The sequence below is a fragment of the Dipodomys spectabilis genome, unplaced genomic scaffold, assembly GCF_019054845.1.
Source record: "Dipodomys spectabilis isolate Male_0828 unplaced genomic scaffold, ASM1905484v1 ptg000003l, whole genome shotgun sequence".
Classification (NCBI taxonomy): domain Eukaryota; kingdom Metazoa; phylum Chordata; class Mammalia; order Rodentia; family Heteromyidae; genus Dipodomys; species Dipodomys spectabilis.
Genome location: NW_024870680.1, coordinates 11,223,509 through 11,248,219, shown reverse-complemented (window position 1 = coordinate 11,248,219; position 24,711 = coordinate 11,223,509). Strand labels below are relative to the sequence as shown.

The 24,711-nt window shown below is 41.8% G+C and overlaps 1 protein-coding gene across 2 annotated transcripts in view; it reads right to left on the bottom strand.

The window, feature by feature from the left end:
* The window catches only part of Gab2 (GRB2 associated binding protein 2), a 191,046-nt gene extending 170,938 nt beyond the window's left edge, over positions 1 to 20,108 (bottom strand). For both annotated transcript variants that reach the window (XM_042690220.1, XM_042690210.1), the window contains exon 1: positions 19,946 to 20,108. In XM_042690220.1, the coding sequence (XP_042546154.1) occupies positions 19,946 to 20,020 (75 nt within the window). In that variant the 5' untranslated portion in view covers positions 20,021 to 20,108. The remainder of the gene's footprint in view (positions 1 to 19,945) is intronic.
* Between the last annotated feature and the right edge of the window lie 4,603 nt (positions 20,109 to 24,711).

Sequence of the window (24,711 nt, the reverse complement as noted above, 5' to 3'; positions counted from 1 at the left end):
AACTACAAAAACTTAATACCAGTTTCTTCAGGACAACACGGGGAGGAAGTCCATCTTGCAAAGGATTTACTAGGGTGGGAATGCACACAGACAGTACTGGTCATGCAGCCAAGAAATAATATCAAGGAAGACTCTCAAGCAGCTTTGTTCCTTAACCTTTTGTTCATCTCCCTATTCACCAAAACAATTAGAGGCCTGGAAGAACAGGAGGAGGAAGGAAGGAAATATTAGAGAGCCCCCCCACCTCCCCGCTACCCACCCCTCCCCTCACAAAAGTGAACAATGAAAAACAGGTGCAACAAAAATAAACCAAATAAATCTACCTTTCACATCTGCAGAGCTACTGGTCTGGCAAAAGTATATTAGATACACTGCATTTTAAAATAGCAGACTTTTGATAATCCACAGTGGCCAGGAGATTGTGAACTCCAAACAAGGATTTGTCTCCTGGAGAAGGGAGATTTTAACAAAATACAATTGCCAATTCTGACTAGAGAAAAACAAAATAACTCACATTTGCATCCCTCTGAGCTACAATAATTCAACAAACAGAAAAAAAAGCCTTACCAGAAACTCCATTTTGCAAATTAGGAAATTAAGAAACTTGCCAAAGCCCACAAAGCACACGGGAGGCTCAGTTTGGAGTCCGACCCAGGGCTAACTCAGAGACAATGCTTTTCTACAGCTACTTTGGGATTGTTAAAAATAGTATCCAAAAATACATCTTCAGGTGTCTGTAAATCCACTTCAAAATTTCTTTCCAATCTTGAAATTTTCATCTAAGGGATTATTTAAAAAATAAACATAGACTCGAATGTCTGAAAGATTGTTTTAGAAGTAAGGCCACTTTTATATCACCAGCACTGTTTCGTTTTTTGGTATTGAGTACTAATCTTGAATTCAGGGCCTGGACACTGAACCTTAACTTTTGTGTGCAAGGCTGGCATTCTACCACTTGAGCCATATCTCCACTTCCAGCTTTTTATTGAAGACAAAGAGTCTCATGTAGCTGGGTGCCGGTGGCTCACGCCTATAATTCTAGCTTCTCAGGAGGCTGAGATCTGAGGATTGCGGTTCAAAGCCAGCCCGGGCAGGAAAGTCTGTGAAACTCTTACCTCCAATAAACCATCAGAAAACTAGAAGTGGCGCTGTAGAGTGCTCGCCTTGAGCTGAAGAGCTGAGGGACAGTGCTCATGCCCAGAGTTCAAGCCCCACGATTGACAAAAAAAGTCTCATGTAATTTTTCTTTCCAGGCTGGCTTCTAACTATGTCTTGCATAGCTACAATTACAGGTATGAGCCACCAGTGCTCAGATTTAACACTGTATTTTAAAACTTATTGATATCAAGTAGTAATATCTTACTTTTCATACACTAATAACTAGCAAGAAAGGATACAGATGATAGTACATAAATCATAATTTTAATTGGCCATAGTAATTAAAAACCAAATAACTTACAGAAATCAGTGTTTCACTGCAATTCAAACATAAAACTGGTAATAGAAAAACAAAACAAAACAAACAAACAACAGAATGATTTCAATAATTCTCAAGAAAATTAGCCTCTCTACTATATATAAAACTGAGCACTTTCCCTTTCTCTTGAAAATCATATTTTTCCAAGGCAGGCTAAGGAGACACTGATTATCTTTCCAAGAAATCTTTCAAGTGAATTGTAGTGATAGTTGTGGCTCATTAGCTGAGTTTCAGGCATGTATTATATATGAAAGTGAGTGGAGGTCATGCAAATGTCTAATGGGAAGGATATGTACATAAGATACGTACATTCACTCAAATGGTAGTTTTAAGCCATGTCTACAATTTGTTTTACAGTGTTCCAGCAAAGAAATACTATAAGGGAAAGATTAAACAAATGTGAAGAAATCTTGATGTCTGGTGCTATGTTAATTGCTATATTAATCAGTACCATAAAATCATGTATTTAATTTTTCGATGTAATCAAAGTTCTTCATAATTAAAAAATGGAAAAAGGCTACTGAGGAGGTTGAGATCTGAGAATTGCAGTTCAAAGCAGCAAAGTCCATGAGATTCTTATCTCTAATTAACCACCAAAAATCCAGATTTGGAGTTGTGGCTCAAGTGGTAGAGCATTAGCCTTGAACAAAAAAGCTCAGGACAGGACTTAGACCCTAAGTTCAAGCTCTAGGACTGGCACAAATAAAAAAAATTGAAACAAAATATGAAAAATTAAATAAAATCATTCACAATGACAGTGTGTGGAAAAAGTAGATTACAACAATAATTAGCTCTTACTGGTTACAGCTATATAAAAATAACAATCAAATAGCAATACCCCTTCTATGGGTTTCTATGTACCATTTTTACTATAAGAGACAAAGATACTTTAAGGAAATGGCTAATTCTAGATGTGGATTAGGAATTGCACAAGATAAACCTGAAAGATTGTGTCATACCGGACAGCAGAGGAACTGTCAAACAGTAGTCCTAAACCAGGCAATGGTGGCTTATGCCTGTAATACTAGCTATTCAGGAGGATGAAATCTGAAGATAATAAAAGTCAGCCAGGGCATCAAAGTCCCTAAGACTCTAATCTCCAAGTAACCACAAAAAAAAAAAAAAAAAAAAAGAAACGCCCAGTGAATGGAACTCAAGTGGTAGACAGCTAGCCTTTAGTAAAAAATGCCAAGAGACAGCACCCAGGCCCTGAGTTCAATCCTCAGTACTGGCATGTATGTGCATTCTCTCTCTCTCTTTCTCTCTCTCTCTCTCTCTCTCTCTCTCTCTCTCTCTCTCTCTCACACACACACACACACACACACACACACACACACACACACGCACCACCACCACCACCACCACCACACACCACACACACAAAAACAAATCTAAAACCAAACCAAAACTAACACTTGTATTTTAAAAGGATCCATCTACCATGGGTGATGCATTCCTGTAACCTCAACACTTGACCAAAGCAGGAGGATTACAAGTTTACATGTTTGAGGCCAGCCTGGACTACATAGTGAAACTTTTTTCAAAAAAGAAAAGAAAAAGAGTTTACTGAAGCAAAAGGCCAACTGAATTAAGGCTCCTATTGGGTAAAGATAGTTCAACCTAAACTTTAGTAAGGAAAATGGATATAATATTTCAAGCACATTGAACTGGGTGTGATTTCACACTGGCAGTTAAAAATACCCTGGAGCAGGTATCATGTCTGTAGTCCTAGTGACTGGCATGAGGGAACTGAGGCAAGTGTGCAGATGTCAGCTCATCAGCTTGAGACTAGCCTGGGCAACATAGTTAGACTCCATCTTTAAAAACAAAACAAAGCCAGGTGCTAGTGACTCACCCTTGTAATTCTAGCAACTCAGGAGGCTGAGATCTGAGGATCACAGTTCAAAGCCAATCTGGTTAGGATACGGTTAACACTCTTATCTCCAATCAATCACCACAAAAGCCAGAAGTGAAGCTCTGGTTGAAGTGGTAGAGTGCTAGCGTTGAGCTCAGGGTCATTGCACAGATCTGTCCCAGGACAGACAGACACACACACAGACACACACACACACAGAGGAAAAAAAACAACCCAAGGAAAAAAACCAAAATCAAAAATACCATAATTGATCACTTTGAAAGGTATTAAGGAACCCACTCATTATTTTGACAATTGGTAAATAAAAAGAAGCAAGCATGGGGGGAGGCTGGGAAGGGATGAGAAGGGGAAACAAAGGAGGAGGCTACAATGCTTGATAAGAAATGTACTCATCTTGCCCATGTAATTGTAACCCCTCTGTATAGTATTTTCACAATAAAAAAAATACTACCATTTATTTCTACTGTATAGGAAGGAAAAAAAAAAAGAAGCAAGCATACAACTGGGAGGAAGGCAGTCATAACAAACATGTGACAATGTTTCTGAAAGTACGTTTATTATACCTAGTCCCTGGCAAGTGGCGCCAAGCCTACACCCAACTCTAAGATGTTTAAAATCTCATGCAGAAAGCTCATATCCAGCAAAGAGAAAGCATGGGCAGCTCAATGTGAGAAAACCAAACTACAGGTGAACAAAATACTTGGAAGCCAGCCCAAAAGGGGGCTTATTACTGAGGGGAGGAGCTCAGAGCTGAGTTACTCAAGTTTTTTGCATCTTAAATCACTCCACAATCTAGCACATAGATCTTCACATCCCCTAGCACACACACTGTGGGGTTAATTTCATTTCCTAGAGACTGGAGGACCTTGAGATATCCCTACAGGAAGAATTAACTCCCTAAAACTGGACATGTGATCTAGCTTGGGAATTTCACTCATGTTCTGGTATTATAAATGTCAATCTGGCCAAAATGTGAAAGAGATGGCACGCTCAGAGTTTCCATGAACAGTTAATAAGCACAAACTGATGCCACCCCCACTTCCAATACTAATGTCTGTTTTTACACTAAGATTTTTATACATTATCCTGGTAAATGCTCAAAACTAGGGAGGAAGCATTATTGCAACTCTGTAAACAAGAGAGTAGAAACAGAGAATTAAGTCAGCTGCTCAAGGACCCCAACAGACATTTCACACTGAGAGAATATCTTTGAGACTGAGTGAGAGTGATAATAAATGATATCCTTCTATCCAAGGCCTCTTATGAAACGTCCCTATCAACAAGGATCTTTCTGCTGTCTACTATATATTGCTATATTCTGGACAAATTTGTTGGCCCCATACATGTACATTACTGTTTCCCACCCACAAGCATATTCCTTCCTTGCTCCTAATCTCCTGAGTCCCACTCAGCTTCTCTCCTCCTATTCCAGAAGCAGTTCCATTTCCTTCTGTACCCAGAGCTCTCACCTTCACACAACTCATTGCTTGGATCACATACCTCCACACAAGGGCATAATGTACACTTTTAGTCTCCCTAGTCTGTGAATTCTTTGTAGGCCAAAGTTGAGTACTGATTTATTCCCCCAGGAAAGGGAGAGGAGAATATATTCTCTATAAACATCTGTCAAGATTGGTTTGAATGCAGGCACAACCCTGCTCAGATATCTGTATTTCTCATAAGCTCCAGGTTACCATATCCCATTACCCCCGTCTAGCTACAGAAAGGCAGCTAGAGATAGAAAGCTCCATCAATGCTGTTCATAACACAGACCTGGTTTCCTGCTCATTGCCTCTGGTCCTTATAGGTTGTCATTCAAGGCTGTAGAGATTACATCCTGTCTTTTCTCTTGGATTAGAAATATGTGCAAGGCTAATCACTAGCCTTCAAAGCTTTTCAAAGTTATGGTAGAATAAACAGAATATAAAACTTACCATCCTTCTTCTAGGTGGTCACATTTCAAAGTAGTTTCTGCACTCTACCATAGACTCTGGATGTTATTACTAGCTCCTACTTTCCATGTAACCACTCTATATGGTTAAGATAGTAAACTAATGTCATTGAAATGACATTAAGTAATTACATTTCTGTGCCACAGTAACCACCATGCATGTCCAAAGTTCTTTTATAAAGTAAAACCAAAACTCTGTACTCATTACTCAACAGTTTTCCACTGCTTCCATGAGAATAATCACCTCCTTTCTGTTTCTGACTACCATATTTTATTTAGTGCATCTATGTTGTAGTCTGCTTATAAATCAAATTTTCTTATTTTTTAAGAATGAACAATATGCATTTATATATATATATAAATAAATAATATGCTGTATGTATGTATGTACTGAATTTCATTTTATCCATCCATTGATTGGACACATGAATTATTTCCAAATGAAGAGGCTTTTTGTTTGTTCATTTGTTTTACTTTGTGTTTTGGTGCTGGTATTTAGATTTGGGGCCTTATGCTCTCTCATGGCTTTTCCTTTCAAGGGAGGTGTAAGCCATACCTCCAGTTCCAGCTTTTGTTGGTTAATTGTAGATAAGAGCCTCACAAACTTTTTTGCCTGGCTGACTTTGAATTGTGGTCCTCAGATCTTAAACTTCTGAGTAGCTAGGACTGCAGGAATGCATCTTCAATGGCTGGCTCCAAATGAGGAGTTTTAATCGAAAGATATTTAGAAGTTTAGAACAACTCAGGGTTAAAATAATCTCTTTAACATTGTGAATGCAATCAAAGACTGAATTCAGTAATTAGGATCACAGAACAGAAAGCTGCTAAAACTAATTTCCTTCTGGCATATAGATCAGGAATTTATTTAAATACTAAAATAGTCCATTGCCCTGGCTACCTTAGAGGGCCTAGAAAGAATGTCGAACTTACTACATTTCTGCAGTCACCTTCTCCTTTGTTCTCTATCATCTACTTCATGAGCTTCAGAGGGCACTGTTCCACTACTCTGCAGAGGGGCAAGTAACTCCAAATCTTTAGTGTCTGTATACATTCTGTCAGTCCTTGCTACCTCACTGTTAGTGGCCACTCTGCTTACAAAGCCTTTCTCTCTTGGTTTACTTATAGACAGGGACACCTCTCCAGGGAGTCTTTTCTTTTAGTTCTTCATGGACCCAGAACTTGGGTGCTGAGCACATGACTATCTGATAGATTTCTGAATTAAAACTATATTACTGCTGGGTGCCAGTGGCTCATGTATGTAATCTTAATTGTTCAGAAGGCTGAGATCTGAGGATCATGGTTCAAAGCTAGCCTGGGCAGGAAAGTTTGTGACACTCTTATCTTCAATTAATCACACACACACACACACAAAACAAACCCCACAACAAACCCCAGCAGTGGAGTTGTGGCTCAAGTGGTAGAACAGCTCAGGGACAGTGCTCAGGTCCCAAGCTCAAGATCCAGGAATAGCCCCATTTGTTAGGAAATGGAAAGACTTGGAAAAATTATATTAAGTGAAGTAAGCCAGTCAGGCCCAAAGAAACATAGGTCCCATGGTTTCCCTTGTTTGCAATGACTAGTATATGTCTAGGACAAGCAGAGAAGGTCAAACTATGTACATATGACCATATGAGATGATGTTAAGCAAAATGAACCCCAAGACAGGGACACAAGGCTTTTTTTTTCCTTTCTTTCTTGCTATTGTTTTTAATGTACTTATCATGCGCTACGTGATTCTTTTGTTTCTTTTGTTAAGTTCTTCCCCCATGTATAACCCCTGTTTTCACTGTATTTGATTCTGGTATTCTGCATCTTGTAATTTTTGTAATTTGGGGAGGGGAAGGGGTATATTGGAATGCTTAAATGGGCATGCAGGATGACCCATTGTGTCGGTGAGATATTACAGGACACTATGTTAAAAAGGAACTTTACAATGTCAGGGGGAGGGGGGAGAGGGAGGAGTTGGGGAGGTAGGGAGGGAAGTGATGGTAGGGGAAAATCAAAGGAGGAGGTAACAATGCTCGATAGGAAATGTACTTATTACCCAACTCATGTAACTGTACAGAATTTTTACAATAAAATAAATATATACATAAAAGAAAATGTGGTGTATATACACATACACACACATACACATAATGGAATTTTATGCTTCCATCATAAAGAATGACACCCTCCTCCCCAATTTGTAAAGAAATGGAAGGACTTGGAAAAGATCATATTAAGTAAGCCAGACCCAAAGAAATATAGGTCCCATGGTTTTCCTTATTTGTAATAATTAGTATACAGCAAAGATAATCTTATCAGTTGAGCAGAAAAGCTCAAAAGCTATATACATATGACCATATAAGATGATGCTAAGTGAAATGAACTCCAAGACATGAACACAAGAGGTCATTCTTTATTGTTGTTGTTCTTAATGACCTACATGATTTCTTTTATCTTTTGTGTTTTTCCCCTCTATGGTTTATCCCCTGTTGCCACTGTATTTGATTTTGGTGCCCCGGGTATTGTAGATATGTATCTGAACTACAGAAAGGAAGGGGAACAACAAAATGGTGAGACAAAGAACAAAGGGGGGACCTATGCAACAGCGATACTAAGACAATATGTTGAAAATGATCTGTACAACTTCAGGGGGGTGTGAGGGGAGGGAAAGAAGGAGAAAAATGAGGGAAGGGTTAACAAGTTTGACAAGAAATGTACTCACTACCTTACTTATGTAACTGTAACCCCTCTGTACATCACCTTGACAATAAAATTAAAATAAAGAAAATTTAAAGACTAATCTCATTGCAAGTAAGTGTTTTTGTTCTACCCAAATTCAGATGTTGTGATTCTAACCCCTAATGTGGTGGTATGAGTAGGCAGCGGGGCCTGTGGGAATGAATGGAATCATCATGAATGAAATGGAATCATCACAAATGAGACTGCCACCTTCATCAGAGAGGTCCCCAGGGGCTTCTTCCACTTTTTCTACCTTGTGAGGTCAAAGTGAGGCAGCATCACAATGAACAAAAGTGGGTGCTTAGCAGACATCTAATTTGCATGTGCCTTGATCTTAGACTTCTCAGTGTCCAGAGATATGAGAAATCAGGGCTGTTCAAAGCCACCAGTTTATGGTACTTTATTATAATAGCCAGAAGAAACTGTAAGACATCAACCAAGGGAACCAAATCACTTAAAGTTGTCTACTGAGTTAAAAAAAAATTTTAACTCTGAAGATTATCCAGTAGTCTAAAAATAGTAAAAGTAATAAATGCATGAGTTTTAAAGAACCCAACTGTAGGATAATGACAAATACTTGGAAGTTCAAAATCATGTCTCACTCAGTTTAGTATCATTGGCAAATGACTGCCTTTTTTGATTATACAAGAAGATTAAATCTAGCTCTGCTGAAGTGAAGTGAAATCCTAATCCACAGAAAATGACTTTAGGTGGTAGGAAGAACACAGAACTCAAAAGATTTAGTCCTGTTCTGCAACTTACAAGTTACAAATTACAACTTACAAGTTACAATATACTGGGTATATTATGCATTAAATACTACATACAGTATATACTATAAAGTATACTAGATAGTATATAGTATAGTATATACTATAGTATATACTATAGTATATATTATAGTACACAATACTATACTTTTATCTATAGTATACTATATATTTCAAATATATATAAATATATAAATTCCAGTTGAGTATCCCTAATTAGAAAATCTGAAATGCTTTAAAATTCAAAACTTTTTTTTTTGGTGGGGTGGGGGGAACTGGCTTGCACTCTTGTCTTCAAGCTCTCATTCACTTTTTCTACACAGAAGATGCTCTACCATTGGAGCTATGCTTCTACTTCTGGCTTTTTCTGGCCAATTGGAGTTAAGAGTCTTGCAGTTTTGACCACCAAGGCTGGTTTTGAATTTCCATCCTCAGATCTCAGTCACCTGATTATTAACATGAACCACTGGCACCCAACCAAAATTCAAACATTTTTGACTGCCATGTTAATGGTCAGAGAGTTTCAGATTTAAGAGCACTTTGGATTTCATATTTTCAGGTCAGGGATGTTCAATCTGTGCTATATATGTTCCATTTAAGTCTCAACCTCTGTTCTCTGGTAAAGAGAGAATAAAATACAAATACTATATTGCTTTTTTGTTATTATTTTGTTTTGTTTTGTTTTGTTTTTTGCTGGTCCTAGGGCTTGAATTTAGGACCTGGGCACTGTCCCTAAGGTTTTTTGCTCAAGGTTAGTGCTCTATTACTTGAGCCACAGGCTCCACTTCTAGCTGCTTTTTGATGGTTAATTGGAGATGAGAGTCTCACAGCCTTTCCTACCTGGGCTGGCTTTGAAACTGTGATCCAGATCTCTCAGGCAGGATTACAGGCATGAGCCACTGGCACCTGGCTCAACACTTTTGTGTACACAATGCTCAGTACCACATATGGTGCCTAAGTGGAACAGACATACTGTTTTTTATTCTTGTCACTAAACGTAACTAAAATTTTTATTATTATATATATGAAAAATCTAAAAGGGAACAGAAGAAGGCCTACTGGTCAGAAACCCTGGGATCTGAGTCAAAGAGCAGTGATGAGTTCCATGTTTTTTGTCTTTTGTTGTTGTTGTTGTGTTGCTGCATACCCTAGACTTGGAACTGAAGATGTCAGCCAAGCAAACACCAATCAATTACAGAAGAAAGTAAAAAGTTTCAACAAAAGTTTGCTCTTTTGAGCCAAAGGAAAGAGCAGGACAGTCTAGAAAGACATAACAATTGCTCTTCCTGGGCAGACATAACAGAAACAAAACTGTGATCCAACCCCACCCACTGCAGATAAGACGAGGTTGTCACAAGGCTGGGTGATACCTGGCTTAACTTAATGCCAAAGAATGGCATTTACTACTGAGCACTGGTCACTAAAGTGACCTACCCTGCAGGGTCAGCAGAGACTAAAGAAAGATGGAACTGCTGCCACTCCTCTCATGGGTGTTGACAGAAACCAAGTAGGAAACCTGGACTTCTACATTTCTGAGTGAACCAGTGCTCTCCCCTTGCCTTACAGCAATGATATTCCAGAGATTTCGATGACATTTAGGGTTCAAATAACACTCAAACTTTCAGGACACAATATAGAAATGGCCAAGTTTTAGTAAAAAAAAAAAAAAAACAGTCATTATACCAAAACCAGTCATTATACCAATCATTATACCAAGAAGTGAAAAGATCTCAAATGAAAACAATTAACAGTAACTAACTCTGAGGTAAGAGAATTATCTGACAAAGATTTTTAACACAGTCATAGTAAAAAAATGCCTTAATGAGGAGTAATAAATATGATTAAAGCAACGAGAAAAGCCTAAAGAAATGGAAATACTTAGACATATAAAACTATTTTTTAAAAGCCAATGGAGGGCTGGGAAGGTGGCTCAGTGGTAGAGCGCTTGCCTTGCATGCCTAAGGCCCTGGGTTTGATTCCTCAGCACCACATAAGCAAAAAGAAAAAAGCCGGCAGTGGCTCTGTGGCTCAAGTGGTAGAGCGCTAGCCTTGAGCTGAAGAGCTGAGGGACAGTGCCCAGGCCCAGAGTTCAGGCCCCACGACCGGACCTCCCCCCCCCAAAAAAAAAGCCAATGTAAATTCTAAAAATGAAAAATACAATAACCAAAATAAACGTTCAGCACATTGATAACAATAGCCAAGCAGAGCAGATTGAGGAGAAGAATTAGTAAGCTAGAAGAACAATGGAAATAACCCAATAAAGCTGAATGTCAGAAGTTTACATTTGTAATCTGAATTACTTGGAGAGGATGGGATAGGGAGGGTCACAGTTTGAGGTTTTCCTGGGTGGAAAAGTTTGTGAGACCCATTTTTAACTGACAACTGGGCACAGTAGAATGTGCCTACCACCTCAGCAATGATTGGAAGCCTAAAACAGGCAGATTGTGGTTCAGCAGTGCATATGGACAGGAAGCCAGACTATCTCAAAAGTAGCCCAAGGAGTCAGGCAATGGTAGCTCACGCCTATAATCCTAGCTAATCAATGCCACTTGGTTTTTTGTTTTTTGTTTTTTTGTCAGTCATGGGGCTTGAACTGTCTCTCAGCTCTTCAGCTCATGGCTAGCAATCTACCACTTGAGCCACAGCGCTACTTCTAATACTAGCTAATCAAGAGGCTGAAAATTGAGGTCTGAAATGAGCCCAGGGAAGACAAATCTGAGAGACTCTTATCTCTAATTAACTAGCAAGAAAAAAAAATCCAGAAGTGGAGATATAGTTGAAGTGGTTGAATGCCAGCCTTGAGTAAAAATAAAAATAAAAAAATTAGTAAGTAAAAGCACAAGAGCACAAAGTTTTAAGTTGGAGCAAAAGAAGTGGCAAAAAAAAAAAGTAACCAGCACAAAAAGAAGGGCTGAAGGCTCATCAGTACAGTGCCTGACTAGCAAATATGAATCCTTGAGTTCAAATCATAGTACCATTCAAATTAAAAAAAGAAAAAGAAAACGAAAATGGCTCAATATGTGTCATACAGATAAAATAGAATGAAAATAATGACCAATGGCTAAGGGACCTGAAGACCTTACCAAAAGACCTAAATTTGTGTTACCACCTTTTTAGAAAAACAGGAGAAGGGTAAACCTGGTAAAGTATTCAAGAAATAATGGCTGAAATTTTCTCAAATTTGATGAGAAGACACACCTGTAACCCCAGCTACTCAGAAGGCAGAAATAGGAAGATATTGGCTTGAGGCCAGCTTGGGCAAAAAGTTAGCCAGACTGTCTCAAAAAACAAGCCAGGCATAGTGGTAAATGTCTATAATCCCAGCTATGAGGGGGGGGGGGGGAAAGGGGGGAGGCCTGAATTCCAAGGCCAGCATCAATGAAAGCATGAGACCCAACCTGAAAAGTAAACAGAAACAGGAAGGGCTGAGGACATGGCTGAAGTGGGAGAACACTTGTCTAGTACTGCAAAAAAAATGAATAAATGATACGAAAGACACAAATGCTATATATCCAGTATGTCTAGTGAATCCTAGATAGTATAAACCCAAAGTAATTCTTGTTAATACAGAGCACAAACCTCTGGAACTAAAGACAAAAATTATTAAAGTATCAGGATCAAAATGACCTATTGCATACTAGGGAAATACAAAGAGTTTCATTCATGTTTTTGCAGAAATACAAAAGTCATAAAGAAATGGTCCAATATTTTTCAGATGTATGTACAGTGTATGTATGTACAATGGAAATTTTTCTTCAGAAAGAAAGGAACATTCAGGCTACTGGTTTTACTCTTCAAAATCAGTGAAATACACAGCTGGTTCTTCGGGAAAAAAAATCAATAAATTTGACAACCTTCTAGCAAGACAGAAGATGTTAAGTTAGGAATGAAGGGGGGGCTGTCAGTATGGACTGCACAGGCATCAGGAGGACAAGAAGGAATACTGTAACAATCCCACATTCATGTTTTGACAACCACTTAGAACCACTTTCCTCAAAAACACAAGGCTACTGTTATTCCCAATATTTTATAGATAACTGAATAGCTCTATAACTATTGAAGATATTAAGTTTATTCATTTATTGTGTCAGTATCAAGGCTTGAACTCAGAGCCTCATGCTCTTGCAGCTTTTTCAGTCATGGATGGTATTCTACATTTGAGCCATTTCTCCAGTCCAGTTTTTTTTTTTTTTTTTGCTGGTTAATTTATCATAGAGAATTTTCTGCCAAGGCTGTCTTCATACCAAGATCCTCAGATCGTAATCTTCTGAGTAGCTAGAATTACAGATGTAAGCCATCAGTGAGTGACAGAAGAAACTGAATTTATAATTTTAACAGATTCCTTAAAAGATATTTCTGAGCCTAAATAAGTTTGACTGAGAGAATTCTACAACATGTTCATATAATTACACCAATTCAACATAATCTTCCAGAAATCAGAAGATTTCCGAACACGCCAAATATTTTAAAAGCTTTTTTGATGCTAAAACCAGAGATCAGTACAAAAAAATCTATAGGCCAGTATCCTCCAGTAAAAATCTTAACAAGAGACCAAAATTGTTAACAAAATATTAGCCAAAAGAATCATTTAATATATAAAATTAACTATGTACTACAACCAGTTTGTCATACATATTCAAGGACTTGTTAAGTATTTGAAAATCAGTATAACCATCACATTAACAAACTCAAGAAATATTACATGGTCCCTAAGAAGATTTAATACCTATTCGTGACAAAAGCTCTCAGAGAAAGAGAAGTTTGCTTTCTCTATTGATAAAGAGCATTTACCAAAATCCGACAGCTTGTTCTATGCTTAATGGTAAAATGAGTGAATTCTACTTGTACTCTTGTACTTACTGGTAACAGACAGAATAATTCTCCTTAAGGTTAAGGCTAAAGTAAGGATTGAAAGAATACCTGTTTCATAGATGACAAAAAGATTTAGCCAGCTGGGCACTGGTATCCTTCACCTGTCATCCTAGCTACTTAAGGAGGCTGAGATGTGAGGATCTCAGTTCAAAACCAGCCCAAGCAGGAAAACCTATGAATCTTTCATCTTCAGTTAAGAAACGAAGTGGTACTGTGCCTCAAAGTGGTAGGGAGCTACCCTTGAGCAAAAGAGCTCAGGGACAATGCTGAAATCCTGAGTTCAAGCCCTACTATCAACAACAACAACAACAAAAGAGATCTAGCCAGGATAGTAAGCCAGTTTAACTAGGTGGAGGAAATAGGTGTTTTTATCTGACTGAATATCATACGATGAATATATAAGGCAAAATAACATATGAGACTTCATAAATTTATACAAATTTCATGTGCCAACTAAAAACATAAATAGAATCACTCTACCAAATTTCAAGGCTGTTCAGCTCTAGTTAGACTGTATGGTACGGGCAGACATGCAGCAAGAGAACCTGAAAATAGACCCACAAAAATGCCCAACTCAGGGGGCTGGGAAGGTGGCTCAGTGGTAGAGCGCTTGCCTTGCATGCATGAGGCCCTGGGTTCGATTCCTCAGCACCACATAAGCAGAAAAAAAAAGCCGGAAGTGGCGCTGTGGCTCAAGTGGTAGAGCGCTAGCCTTGAGCTGAAGAGCTGAGGGACAGCACCCCGGCCCAGAGTTCAGGCCCATGACCGGACCCAAAAATTAAAAAAAAATGCCCAACTCATTTCTCACAAAGATGAGAAAGTAATTAAATGGAAGAAGATGTTTAAGCAATAATTGGTGCTCAAACAGTTGAAGATCCATTGCCCCATCTCAATTAAAACAAAAAAACCCTCAATTCTGAGCTTGCATTTTATATAAAAAAAATTAACAAAGAATATCTTAAAGGAAAAAAGACACTAAAATGTTTTGACAAAAAGGCAGTAGTAGTAAAAATGTTTGTGACCTAAAACTAGGGAAAATTGCACACATGTGAGAAGAAGAGAGAAATGAAGCTTTGGGCATGGTGTACCTTTGGTGACTAGAAGACATTTACATAGACTTGACAAATCAAGTGCAATCTATAAGAGGGGAAAAAAAATCAATAACCTAGACGTCATCCGAATTGAAACTAGTACAGGGTAAAAAAAACTTTTAAGTAATGAAGAGACAAGCTATGGACTTGTAGAAACCATTTGCAAACTATACACTCAGCAAAGGACTAGCATCCTGAACATACAAAGAATTCTTACAATTCAATAGTATCAAAAAAGCAAATGATCCATAAAGAAAAATGGGTTAAAAAATCTTGAAGAACAGTGGATACAGCTGGTGAATGATAGTATGAAAAGATGTTCAACACTGCTGGTCATAATAGCAATACAAATTAAAACAGATGGGTAAATAAACATAGGAATACTCATTCTATACCAGGGAATACTACTTATAATACTGATGCATGTAACAACTTAGAGAATTGTTAGAAGAAAAAAAACTGCAACAAAGTTACAGATTGTACGAATCTAGTGATAGTAAAATGACAAGATTATGAAAATGGAAAAGAGATTAATGACAGCCAAGGGTTAGGGATGTGGTGGTGTGGGGAAGCAGAGGATGTGAGTATACCAGGTAACAAAAGGATCCTATAGTGATGGGAATGTTTTAAGTCTTCAGTTATTATCAATATCTGATTATGACACTGTACTATAGTTTTGCATAATGTCACCATTAGGGAAACTGCATAAAAGATACATAGATCTAACTTGATAATTTCTTACAATTTGATGCATATCTACAATTCCCTCAAGATTAAATGTTTAATTTTAAAATCTCTTAGGCTTTGGGATAAGGCAGGAAGACTTTGGGCAGTTCCTTTCTTCTCTTAGGACTAACACAACTAAAATAAAAGATTTTAGGCTTTGACCAGAAAGAGGCTCAACAGAGGACAAGTAAAGAGGTAATAACTCTAAAAAGTTTCAGCTTTGGGGAAGGAGATATGCATATCAAAAGATATAGATGATAGCCCCAGCAGATTTAGGTGAAAGATCAGATGTGGGATAGTGGGTTACTGGGACTCTAAGTTTAATGGGTAGGTGGTAATGGATCATGTACTAAACTAGAAGAGTTACAAGGATAGAAGAGTTTGGCTTAGGGTGTGGTAAGTTTGTGTAGACTGTGATACATTCAGATAAAGATGCACAGGAAACTGTTGGATATGAGAGTTGAGAAAACAATTCGGGGATGAACATTTAACTTGATAATAACCAAAATGCAAATGAATCCCAGTCAGGTTAACTGACAATATTGTCAAAGGGAGAAACTACATTACCACTATCACTATAGGGTCTAAAGGTCAGTCTCCAGTGGCCAAAGGGTAAAAACCAGGCATACATGGTACCACTTTAAAGAAAGATGTTTTGAGAAAGATTGAGTGGTAAACTCTGACCAGTAAGAGAAGAGATTAGTAAGAGTTACCCCCTCTGAATCTCATGACCTGGATGCCACTGATGCCTTTTTGAAGAGCTTTGAAAAAATCAGAAAGGAGGTTCAGCCTGCTGGGTGCTGGTGGCTCACACCTGTAATCCTAGCTACTCAGGAGGCTGAGCTGAGGATCATAGTTTGAAGCCACCCTGAGCAGGAAAAGTCCTAAGAGAATCTTACCTCCAATAAACCACTCAGAAAACGCCAGAAGTGGTGCTGTGGCTCAAGTGGCTGAACGCTAGCCTTGAGCAAAAGCCCAGAGTTCAAGGCCCAGCACGGGGAGTGAGGGGGGCGGAGGGGGGGGGGGGGGAGGAGGGTAGAGCTCAGCTTGCAGCAGACTGAGCAGAACCTGTGAGAAATGAAGACATGTAAAAAACACCAGTAACAAGTTTATCCCTGAAGAAAAGGAAAAATCAAGGCGAGCTGGGGTGGGGAGAGTATGACACAAAAGGAGATCCTGTTAAAAGAAGCTATGTTTGAATGCTAATGGAAGGAAAAGGTTAAGGGGAGAAGTTGAAGATTAATCACACAAATGGTAGGAACTGAGTAGGTTGGTAAGAGTGGAATTAGGTCAGATGGCAGATATCTACTCTAAGGAGATGGAGAAAGGAAAGTTACCATGCAAATACAGGTTGAAATTAGAAATATTACAGTATGTGCCACATGGCTATTCCTTGGTTACCTTGATTTTCCTTGTGAAGGAGAAGGCCAGGTAATTTGCTAAGACTGAAAGGATAAATTCACTTTTATTTCCTGAACCTGACCTAGTGCCTGAGACTGAGAAAATAAAAATAAAAATTACTGTTTCCTTCATGTAGCTGTTCATGAGAACCAATACTCATATTTCTTCAAGTAGCCACTAGGGAGCAGTCCCATCACCAAATCTTTCCCCTAAATTTTTAACAATGAAAGCAATAGAAAACTATAGGGTATTGTATGTTGTAAATATCTTTTTCAAGAAAATCCTGTTTAAGCTTTATATGTATGTACATATATCTGCTCGTGCACATCCCTTTGTGCATGACAGGATAGAGATGTTTCCTCTGCTAGCTTCCAGTGCAACCATCCTATCAGGATGCCCAAAGGCATTTCTGGTCAAATGGCTGGACAGTTGAATGGTCTGACAGACAGTCAGACTGCCCATCCTGGGTCTCTGGTCTTTCTCCCTTCCTTCTCCCCCCCTTCCACCCCCCATTCCCGTACCTTCTCACATACTTGGTAGATCTTTTACACTTATGAATCAATTCATCAGAAAAGGTGTTTTTTTTTAAAGCCCTAAAAACATATTTTTGTTTCCATTCGTGAAATAAAGATTAGCCAGTCTACAACACCACTGCCTATTATGTATACCAAAAGCTGCAACTACTTACAGTAGCAATGGGATTGGGGAATATATTTTTCTAACTTTGGTTTTAATGAATGTAGGCCTCCAAATATTGAGGAAAATGGCAGAATTCAAACACTGGGATGGAAACTTTCTAATGAAAAGTGATGTCAACAAGGGGTGCTGACCTTCCACAGCTTCCTGTCACACCAGTAGAACACATCATACTCCAGCTGTGGCTAGTTGGGTCAGATGCCTTATGAGCTGGAGCTGCAGGGAATCTGTGAGAGGCTGAGATCATCACATGACTCCAGGGTGTTTAGTTTAAATGGGTGAAAAAGTGCTTGACACAAAAGCCTCCAAATTTGGTTATTTTAAGCTAGACTTGTTCCCTAACAACAGTACAAAGGAAGTGGGTCATAAAAAGGTAATAAGAGTTGTAGTTAGTCAGTAGAAACAGTATCAACCTATAAATATTTTAAACATATACTTTCCTTTTTTCTTTTAATTTTATTATTTTTTTGTTTATGTGGTACTGGGGAATTGAACTCAGGGCTTCATGCATGTTAGGCAAGCACTCTACCACTAAGCCACATTCCCAGCCCAGTAGCAACTTTTTTTTGCAAGCCGTTTCAAAACAAAGTTTGAAGATTCTTTAGGATACTGTTTTAACTTGAAAATAAAGTGTTGCTTTTTTTTTTTTTTTACTGAACACTATTCTATTGGCTGCCATGACATCCAGTTTTATATATTACTTCTGGAAGCTATTTGGGACAAAGTTGCTTTTTGTTTTTTTTTTTAATAGGAATAAAATGCTAACCAGCAAATGACTCCTCTTTCATCCTAATAAAATTCACTTTAATACAAAAGAAAAAAATCAATAATCACAATACTTTGACTCCATCAACACCCCCAGAAATAAGCTTTAAAAGAGAGATACACACTCATTCCTACTATACGTTCAAGCTATGTGCAAGGTCAAGAGTCATGTGCTAAATCTCCCCCTACCCTGCTTCCCCCTCCCCCCCCCCCCCCCCCCCCCCGCCCCAGTCAATGTTCTAAGTAAAGAGCCTGATTTCATTGCCACAGACTCACACTCCCCAACAACAACACTTCCTTTGAAAAACAGAATGTCACTTCCTCACTCCAGAGGCCAGAAGTCCCTCGATTCTGATCTGGGGAGCAAAGGCAGGAAACGGGTAGACTTCTGCCCACCCCCCACCCCACCCCACCCTGCCCTCAACTCCCGGGCCAGCGCCTGGTGCAGCCGAGGGAGGGCCGGTCTCCCCGAGCCCCCTGGATGCAGTGCAGCTGGGAGGCAAAAGCTCACTTCCAGACTGTGGGAGTGATTCCCGAGTTCAGCACCACAAGTCACTGGAACAAGGGCATCTCACCGCCAAGTGAAGAGGGGGTAACCGGAGGCCTTCTTAGCAGCCTTCCTTAATGCTCAACTCCCTGGACAGGGGTGGGGGTGGGGGCTGGGGAGGGGTGTCAGCCAAATTTCGGTAGCTGGCACCGAGAGGACAGAACCCCACACTGATCAGCCCCCCCACCCCACCCCCGGCCTCCATGCCGCCTCGCTTCGGGGAGAGGCTGCCCCAGCCACTTCAGTCAACACTGTCAGGTTCGCACCACCTGGCAACTGAAAACCCAGCTCCATCTCTCCCTCTCTCTCCCTCCCTCCCCCCCCCCCCCCGCATCAAAGGGCCTCACAACCCCCAAATGCGGGTCAGTTACAGCGGACCAAACTGCAGTGTCACTCTGGTGTATGTGAGGGCCATACAGAATAAAGGAAAAGAAAGGGGGGGGGGGACAAACAATGAGTCACTTAATACAAGGGCTGCACATGCCGCTGACGCTGCCCGTGATGCAGCGGCTGGGGACTGGAAGGCAGCCGGCGGCCGCTCGGGAGGGGCGGCCGGGCGGCCGGAGAAAGGGAAGGGGAGCGGGTGCAAGGCGCCTCGCCCTTGGTGGGGCCCGGCTGCGCGGCCCTGCCGCCGCCGCCGCCCTCCCCTACCCCGCGGGCTCCACCTGCTCCGGGGAACCGCGGTCCCCCCAGCCCCGACCATCAACTCTCTCGGTCTCCATAAACCACCAATATAAACTTCCACAGTGTCTTTAGTTCTGCCGGAGGCCGGCCGGGGAGGCGCCGCCGCCGCCGCCGCCACCGCCGCGCCCGGCGCGCCCGGCCTCGCAACCTGCCGCCCCGCCCCTCGGCGGCGCACCTGTGACAGGTGTGCAGGTGTCCAGCACACCCCGAGCCGCGGGGAGCCGGCCGCTCCCAGCCGCACCCCCCCTTCCCCGCCAAAGACTCCCAGGGCCCAGCCTGTGCGCCCCTCCCGGACCTTCATCGGGACGTTCCCCCCCATACCAGCCCCTCGGCGGCCGCGCCCATTCGTCGCCCGCACTCACATAGCGCCTCAACTTCTTCTCGGGGGGCGATTTCCTCAGCCAGCCGGTGCCACCCACGTCGCCGCCGCTGCTCATGCTGCTGGCTGACTGGAGCCCGCCGCCCGGACGCGCGGACAAGGGCGCGGGAGCAGGCTGCTGGGTCAGGCGGGCCGCCGGTGCGCAGCTCGCGGGGGCGGGGAGGGGCCGGGCGGCCCCGGGCGAGACGGGCGGGGGCGCGCGGGCTCGCCCGCCCGGCGCGCGCCCGCTCTTTTCCCCCCCGCGCGCCCGCGCACAGCGCACTTCCAGCCAGCCCGGCGGGGACGCCCCAGCAGGAAGGCCGGCGCGCTCGCCACGCCCACGGCCTGCGAGGCCGAGGAAGGGCGGTCTCGGTCCCTGGACGCCCGTGGGCCCCGGGGGACGCGCAAAGCCGCCACTGGCCAGCACGCCCTCTGGGGCTGTTCCTCCCCCAACCCCACCCCCCCACCCCCTCCAAGCGCCCAGCACCAGGCGGGGGCATGGTCCCTGGTGGTGGTGTGTGAAGGCAAGAGGCTGGGCGGCCTAAAATCCTAAAATCGCACATGGATCTTTCAGGAAGGGTGGTCTGGGAAGGGCTCCTCTGGCTGGCTTGAGTTTCCGATCCATTCCCAGAGTTTCAGGTTTCATCTGGTCAGATTCTGGCTGAAATGGGTGACCTGCTTCCCTACAGGTTTCCAGAGTTTCATTAACTCTCCCACCCCCTTGGAGGAAGAAGGAAAGAAAATAAAAAGAAAAAAAAAAAAAAACCAGACCTACTAAGGAAACTGAGTGTGGAGATATTGCATGTATTGTTTACATAATTGTCTTCACCTGTCTACACATTGGACAAGTCAGTTTTTCCCCATTTTACAGAGAGCCTAAGGTCTCAGAACTAACACAATGCAGAGCCTTTTCTAAATCAGGGGAGAGTGGAAGCGAGTCCTGCTCACTGCTTTTTTCAAACTGGGAAACTGCTTTAATGTCTGTATATCAACTTGAGGGCCTCTTATTGCCAGGAGACAAAGTCCAGCTGGCTTCCTCCCACACTCTCTGGGAAAACAGAACTCAGGAAAAGGAAACTGCAGAATTACAGGCAAAAATTGGGTATGAGACGGGTCATGTAAAGTAGGATACAATGATGTTCTTTGACATCATTGTGCATTGCATAGTTTAACAGGAACTATATGGATGCATAAACATAACACCAGGACTTCAGGGAAAGGTGGAAGGAGTTCTGAACTCATAAAAGTGCCTTCATTAGCAGCGTTTCTAACTTCTCTGAGAAGATGCTAGAAACCTATGTTATCATTGGGGAACTGTGCTACATAAAGAGATGAGTTGAAACAGCATCTTGCCCCATGTAACCTTAAGAGTAAAGCTGTTTTGTTCATTTCCCCTGTCTCCATGCAGTTAGTTGTTTCAAGCAGTTGGACATCCTTTGTCCAACAGAGTGATTGGGTTAGGGAAAGTTCAGCCCTTCAGATTAGTTTACCACTTGCTTAGTTTTTCTAGGCACCCTGGGAAGTGGAGAGACAAGCCACTCCCTCGACCCCACATTTTACTAATTTTCTCAATATTCAGTATGCTGCTGGTTAGAATGTAAAGTAAGGCAGAAACTAAGGTTACAGATGGGATTAGAGCTCCCTTACCTTATAATTTAGGAATTCTTAAGCCACATATAAAAAGGGCCACTAACCAGAATGATGGCCATTTTAAGCTTCTGGCTTTAAGTGCCTTAAGCTCTTTGTTCATTCACATCTGAGTCATGACGTCAAGTCTCCAGGATTTCAGACTGAGAAATCTGCACAGCTTGGCTCTGGTTGAAATCTGTGATCAAAGTCAGATTTACATATGACCTATCTTTTGCTTAAAGAGCAGTGTTTTAACTATTCTCTGAGATATTATGAATTATATGATTTAACACAGAGACTGGAAGACGTTTCAGCAAAATAGCTGGGATAGGTTGCATTTGTAAAAACCCTTTAGGGTCTGATTTGTTTAGTAGAAGGCCCTGGTTTGTTATTTACAATTCCATGTGCAAACGGGAAAGTTTGGTGTTTTATGATCGTGACATGACAGCCCTTGGAACACAAGTTGCAGAGGATGGGCTTTAGGAAGTGTTCTGTCTCGCTTTCTCCAATACCCTTCCCCAGAGGTTGAAGAAAGCACTCTTCTCAGGCTCTCCTGTCCCCAGTCTCCTACCCTCCTTTTGTTATCACTATTTTGTCCAACACAGAGCTGCACACAGGAAGCTGAACTGTTGTTGAGGTCCTTGGCTACAGGCTGGAGTGGCTCAGTCTCCAGAGTCTGAGAGGCGTGCCAAGCCTGGAAACAACCGTTGGACAGAACATTCCTGTCTGGACCTTCACTAAGTCCTTTCCACTCCCTGCTGCTTTGGTTCCCCACCCCCTCCCTTGGAAAAATGAAAAACAAATAATGTGAATGATTTATTTACATGAAGGTGGGCGCCATCTATTGGAAACAGCTGGGTCGACACTCCCCTTCTCCCCCCCCCCCCCCCAAAAAAAAAAGCTCCGTGAGGACATGGATCACTAGCCTATAATTTAGGCAATTTTGATCAAAGACCACTGGTATTTCCTGAGGGGAATTAATGACCAACTCTAAGAATACTTCAGGACATTAATTCTACATTACCATTAAATTTCCAGGAAATGGCCATCTTATGGGTAGGGCATTGTGAAAATGAGAGAAATGCACACCTGGGGGGTACAGGAGGGGCTCCACTTCTGCCATGCTCCCAGCTCCTCCTTTCCCTTGCATCATAAAGCCTGAGTTTTAAAGGTTGCAGTGTGGTTTGAATGTTGTCAGCAACAGCCTGCATCCGTGCCTGTCTCAGAGTTAAGTATTTGTGGCTAGTGGCAGGTGCATGGCTGGTGGAACACTCCCAGGAATGGGTTTGGGAAGGCTGGAAAGAGCTGTCCTCAACTGCACACCAGCCTAGAGTGATTAAATGCCACTCAGACCAGGCCTGAGTAATGTCAGTGACTGAACTGGGGGTGGGATGGATGTTTATGTCCTAGTCCTTCTGCCTTTTCTCCCCTTCAATTAAGTTGACAGGTTAATTTCAGAGCTGAGTGCTGCTTACAAAGTCAGTATGACCAGCTGAGCCACCTCAGCCAGTGACTCTCAGGACTCTTGCCTTTCAGACATATCGTGGGGGTGTTGTGCCTTCTGGTTGGTTTGACACCATTTTATTCTGTCCATTAAATTATCCTCTGACTTACTCAACTCATGGCACCTGCTTTAGGATGAGATCTGGAAGGGGGCAGAAAGGTGAGTTTAAAGACCTAGTTAGGTTTCCTCTCTATAAGTGGCTAACACTCTGAGAGTTACTTGACACCATACGAAGGGGGAAGCATTTTGGAAATAAACGTCCTTAAAATGTTTAAGCAGTATTCGTTTTCAATTTCTCCTCTGTCACCATTCAGAACCAGAACTGACTGCTGTGGCCGTGAGACTCCCAGAACACCAATAAGAACGGGAACATTACTTTGTCACACAGATCCTGTGCGAACTCAGTTTCCCAAGAACACATTGTTAAGGTCTATGTGAAGGCACCTTGGTGCTTCAAACCATAAGTAGTGCATGCTGTGTGTGTGTGTGTGTGTGGGTGTGTGCTAGTAGTAGGGGTTGAACTCAGGGTCTGTCTCAGCTTTTTGGCTTCAAGCTGGAACTACCACTTGAGCTACAGGTCTACATCTGACTTTGTGGTGGTTAATTGGAGATAAGCGTCTCACAGACTTTCCTGTCCAGGCTGTCTCCAAACTATGATCCTCAGAGCTCAGCCTCGTGAATAACTAGATTACAGGTGTGAGCCCCCAGCACCCAGCTGGTTAAGATCTTGAACATGGGTTAAGACCCTTTCCTCTAGAGCTTACCATCTTAACTTTGTTGCTAATGTTTACTTGTCAAGGAACTGAGTTCCTCCTTGAGGAAAGGAATATACCGTCCTCACTTCAGTACCCCCCAAAGCGTCTCAGCAATGGGCCGCACACACACAAGATTGAAATAGTCATTCTATATTTGTTGAGAGAAAAAAGAATCAAACCTCAAAGAATAATGGGTTGGGGCAAGCCATCTTGAGCAATCATAGCAGAAGAACAGTACTTGAAAAAACTTACAAGTATCTGGAGTGGTTATGACATACATAGCCAATGGCTTCACTGGAGGGGCTGAACAGCTGGAGGGGGTCCAATGTGGCTTTAAGACTGAGGGTAAGTCTGCGGCTGTAAGGCATGTATCTAGGGGTGCAGTGCCTAACAAACAGTACTGCTAATGGCTTAAAAATCTTGGGGAGTTTAAAACTTAATTGTTCCTTTGACCCTTTGACTTCTACCCCCTAGCACCATAGAGCTAACTCTATTGAGCCTTCGTTTCCAATTTCTGATACTGTGGTACATATGCCTCAGATCCCCACTTCTCTGGAGCTGAGAAATGAGACTCTGGTTTCTCTGACATCTGGCTTCACCATGAGTCTTGTGGAGGTCCTAGCACTGTAGCCTTTATAACCTGACACAACACTAGCAAAGCTGTAGAAATCATATCTCCTGTCTCAAAGTGGTTTCATCCAACAGATGACCAGAAATGCCATTTCCTCCTGCACTGACTGAATGCACTATGGCCTTGAAGGTTTGCTATTTGTTCTGCAGGTGATCCAAAGGCGGTCATTTGACTATTTCTCCTGTTGGTACTCAAGATGACTGACTCATAGCTAGTGAAGTGCTGTTAAATGGTTAAAAACTGGCTTTCTG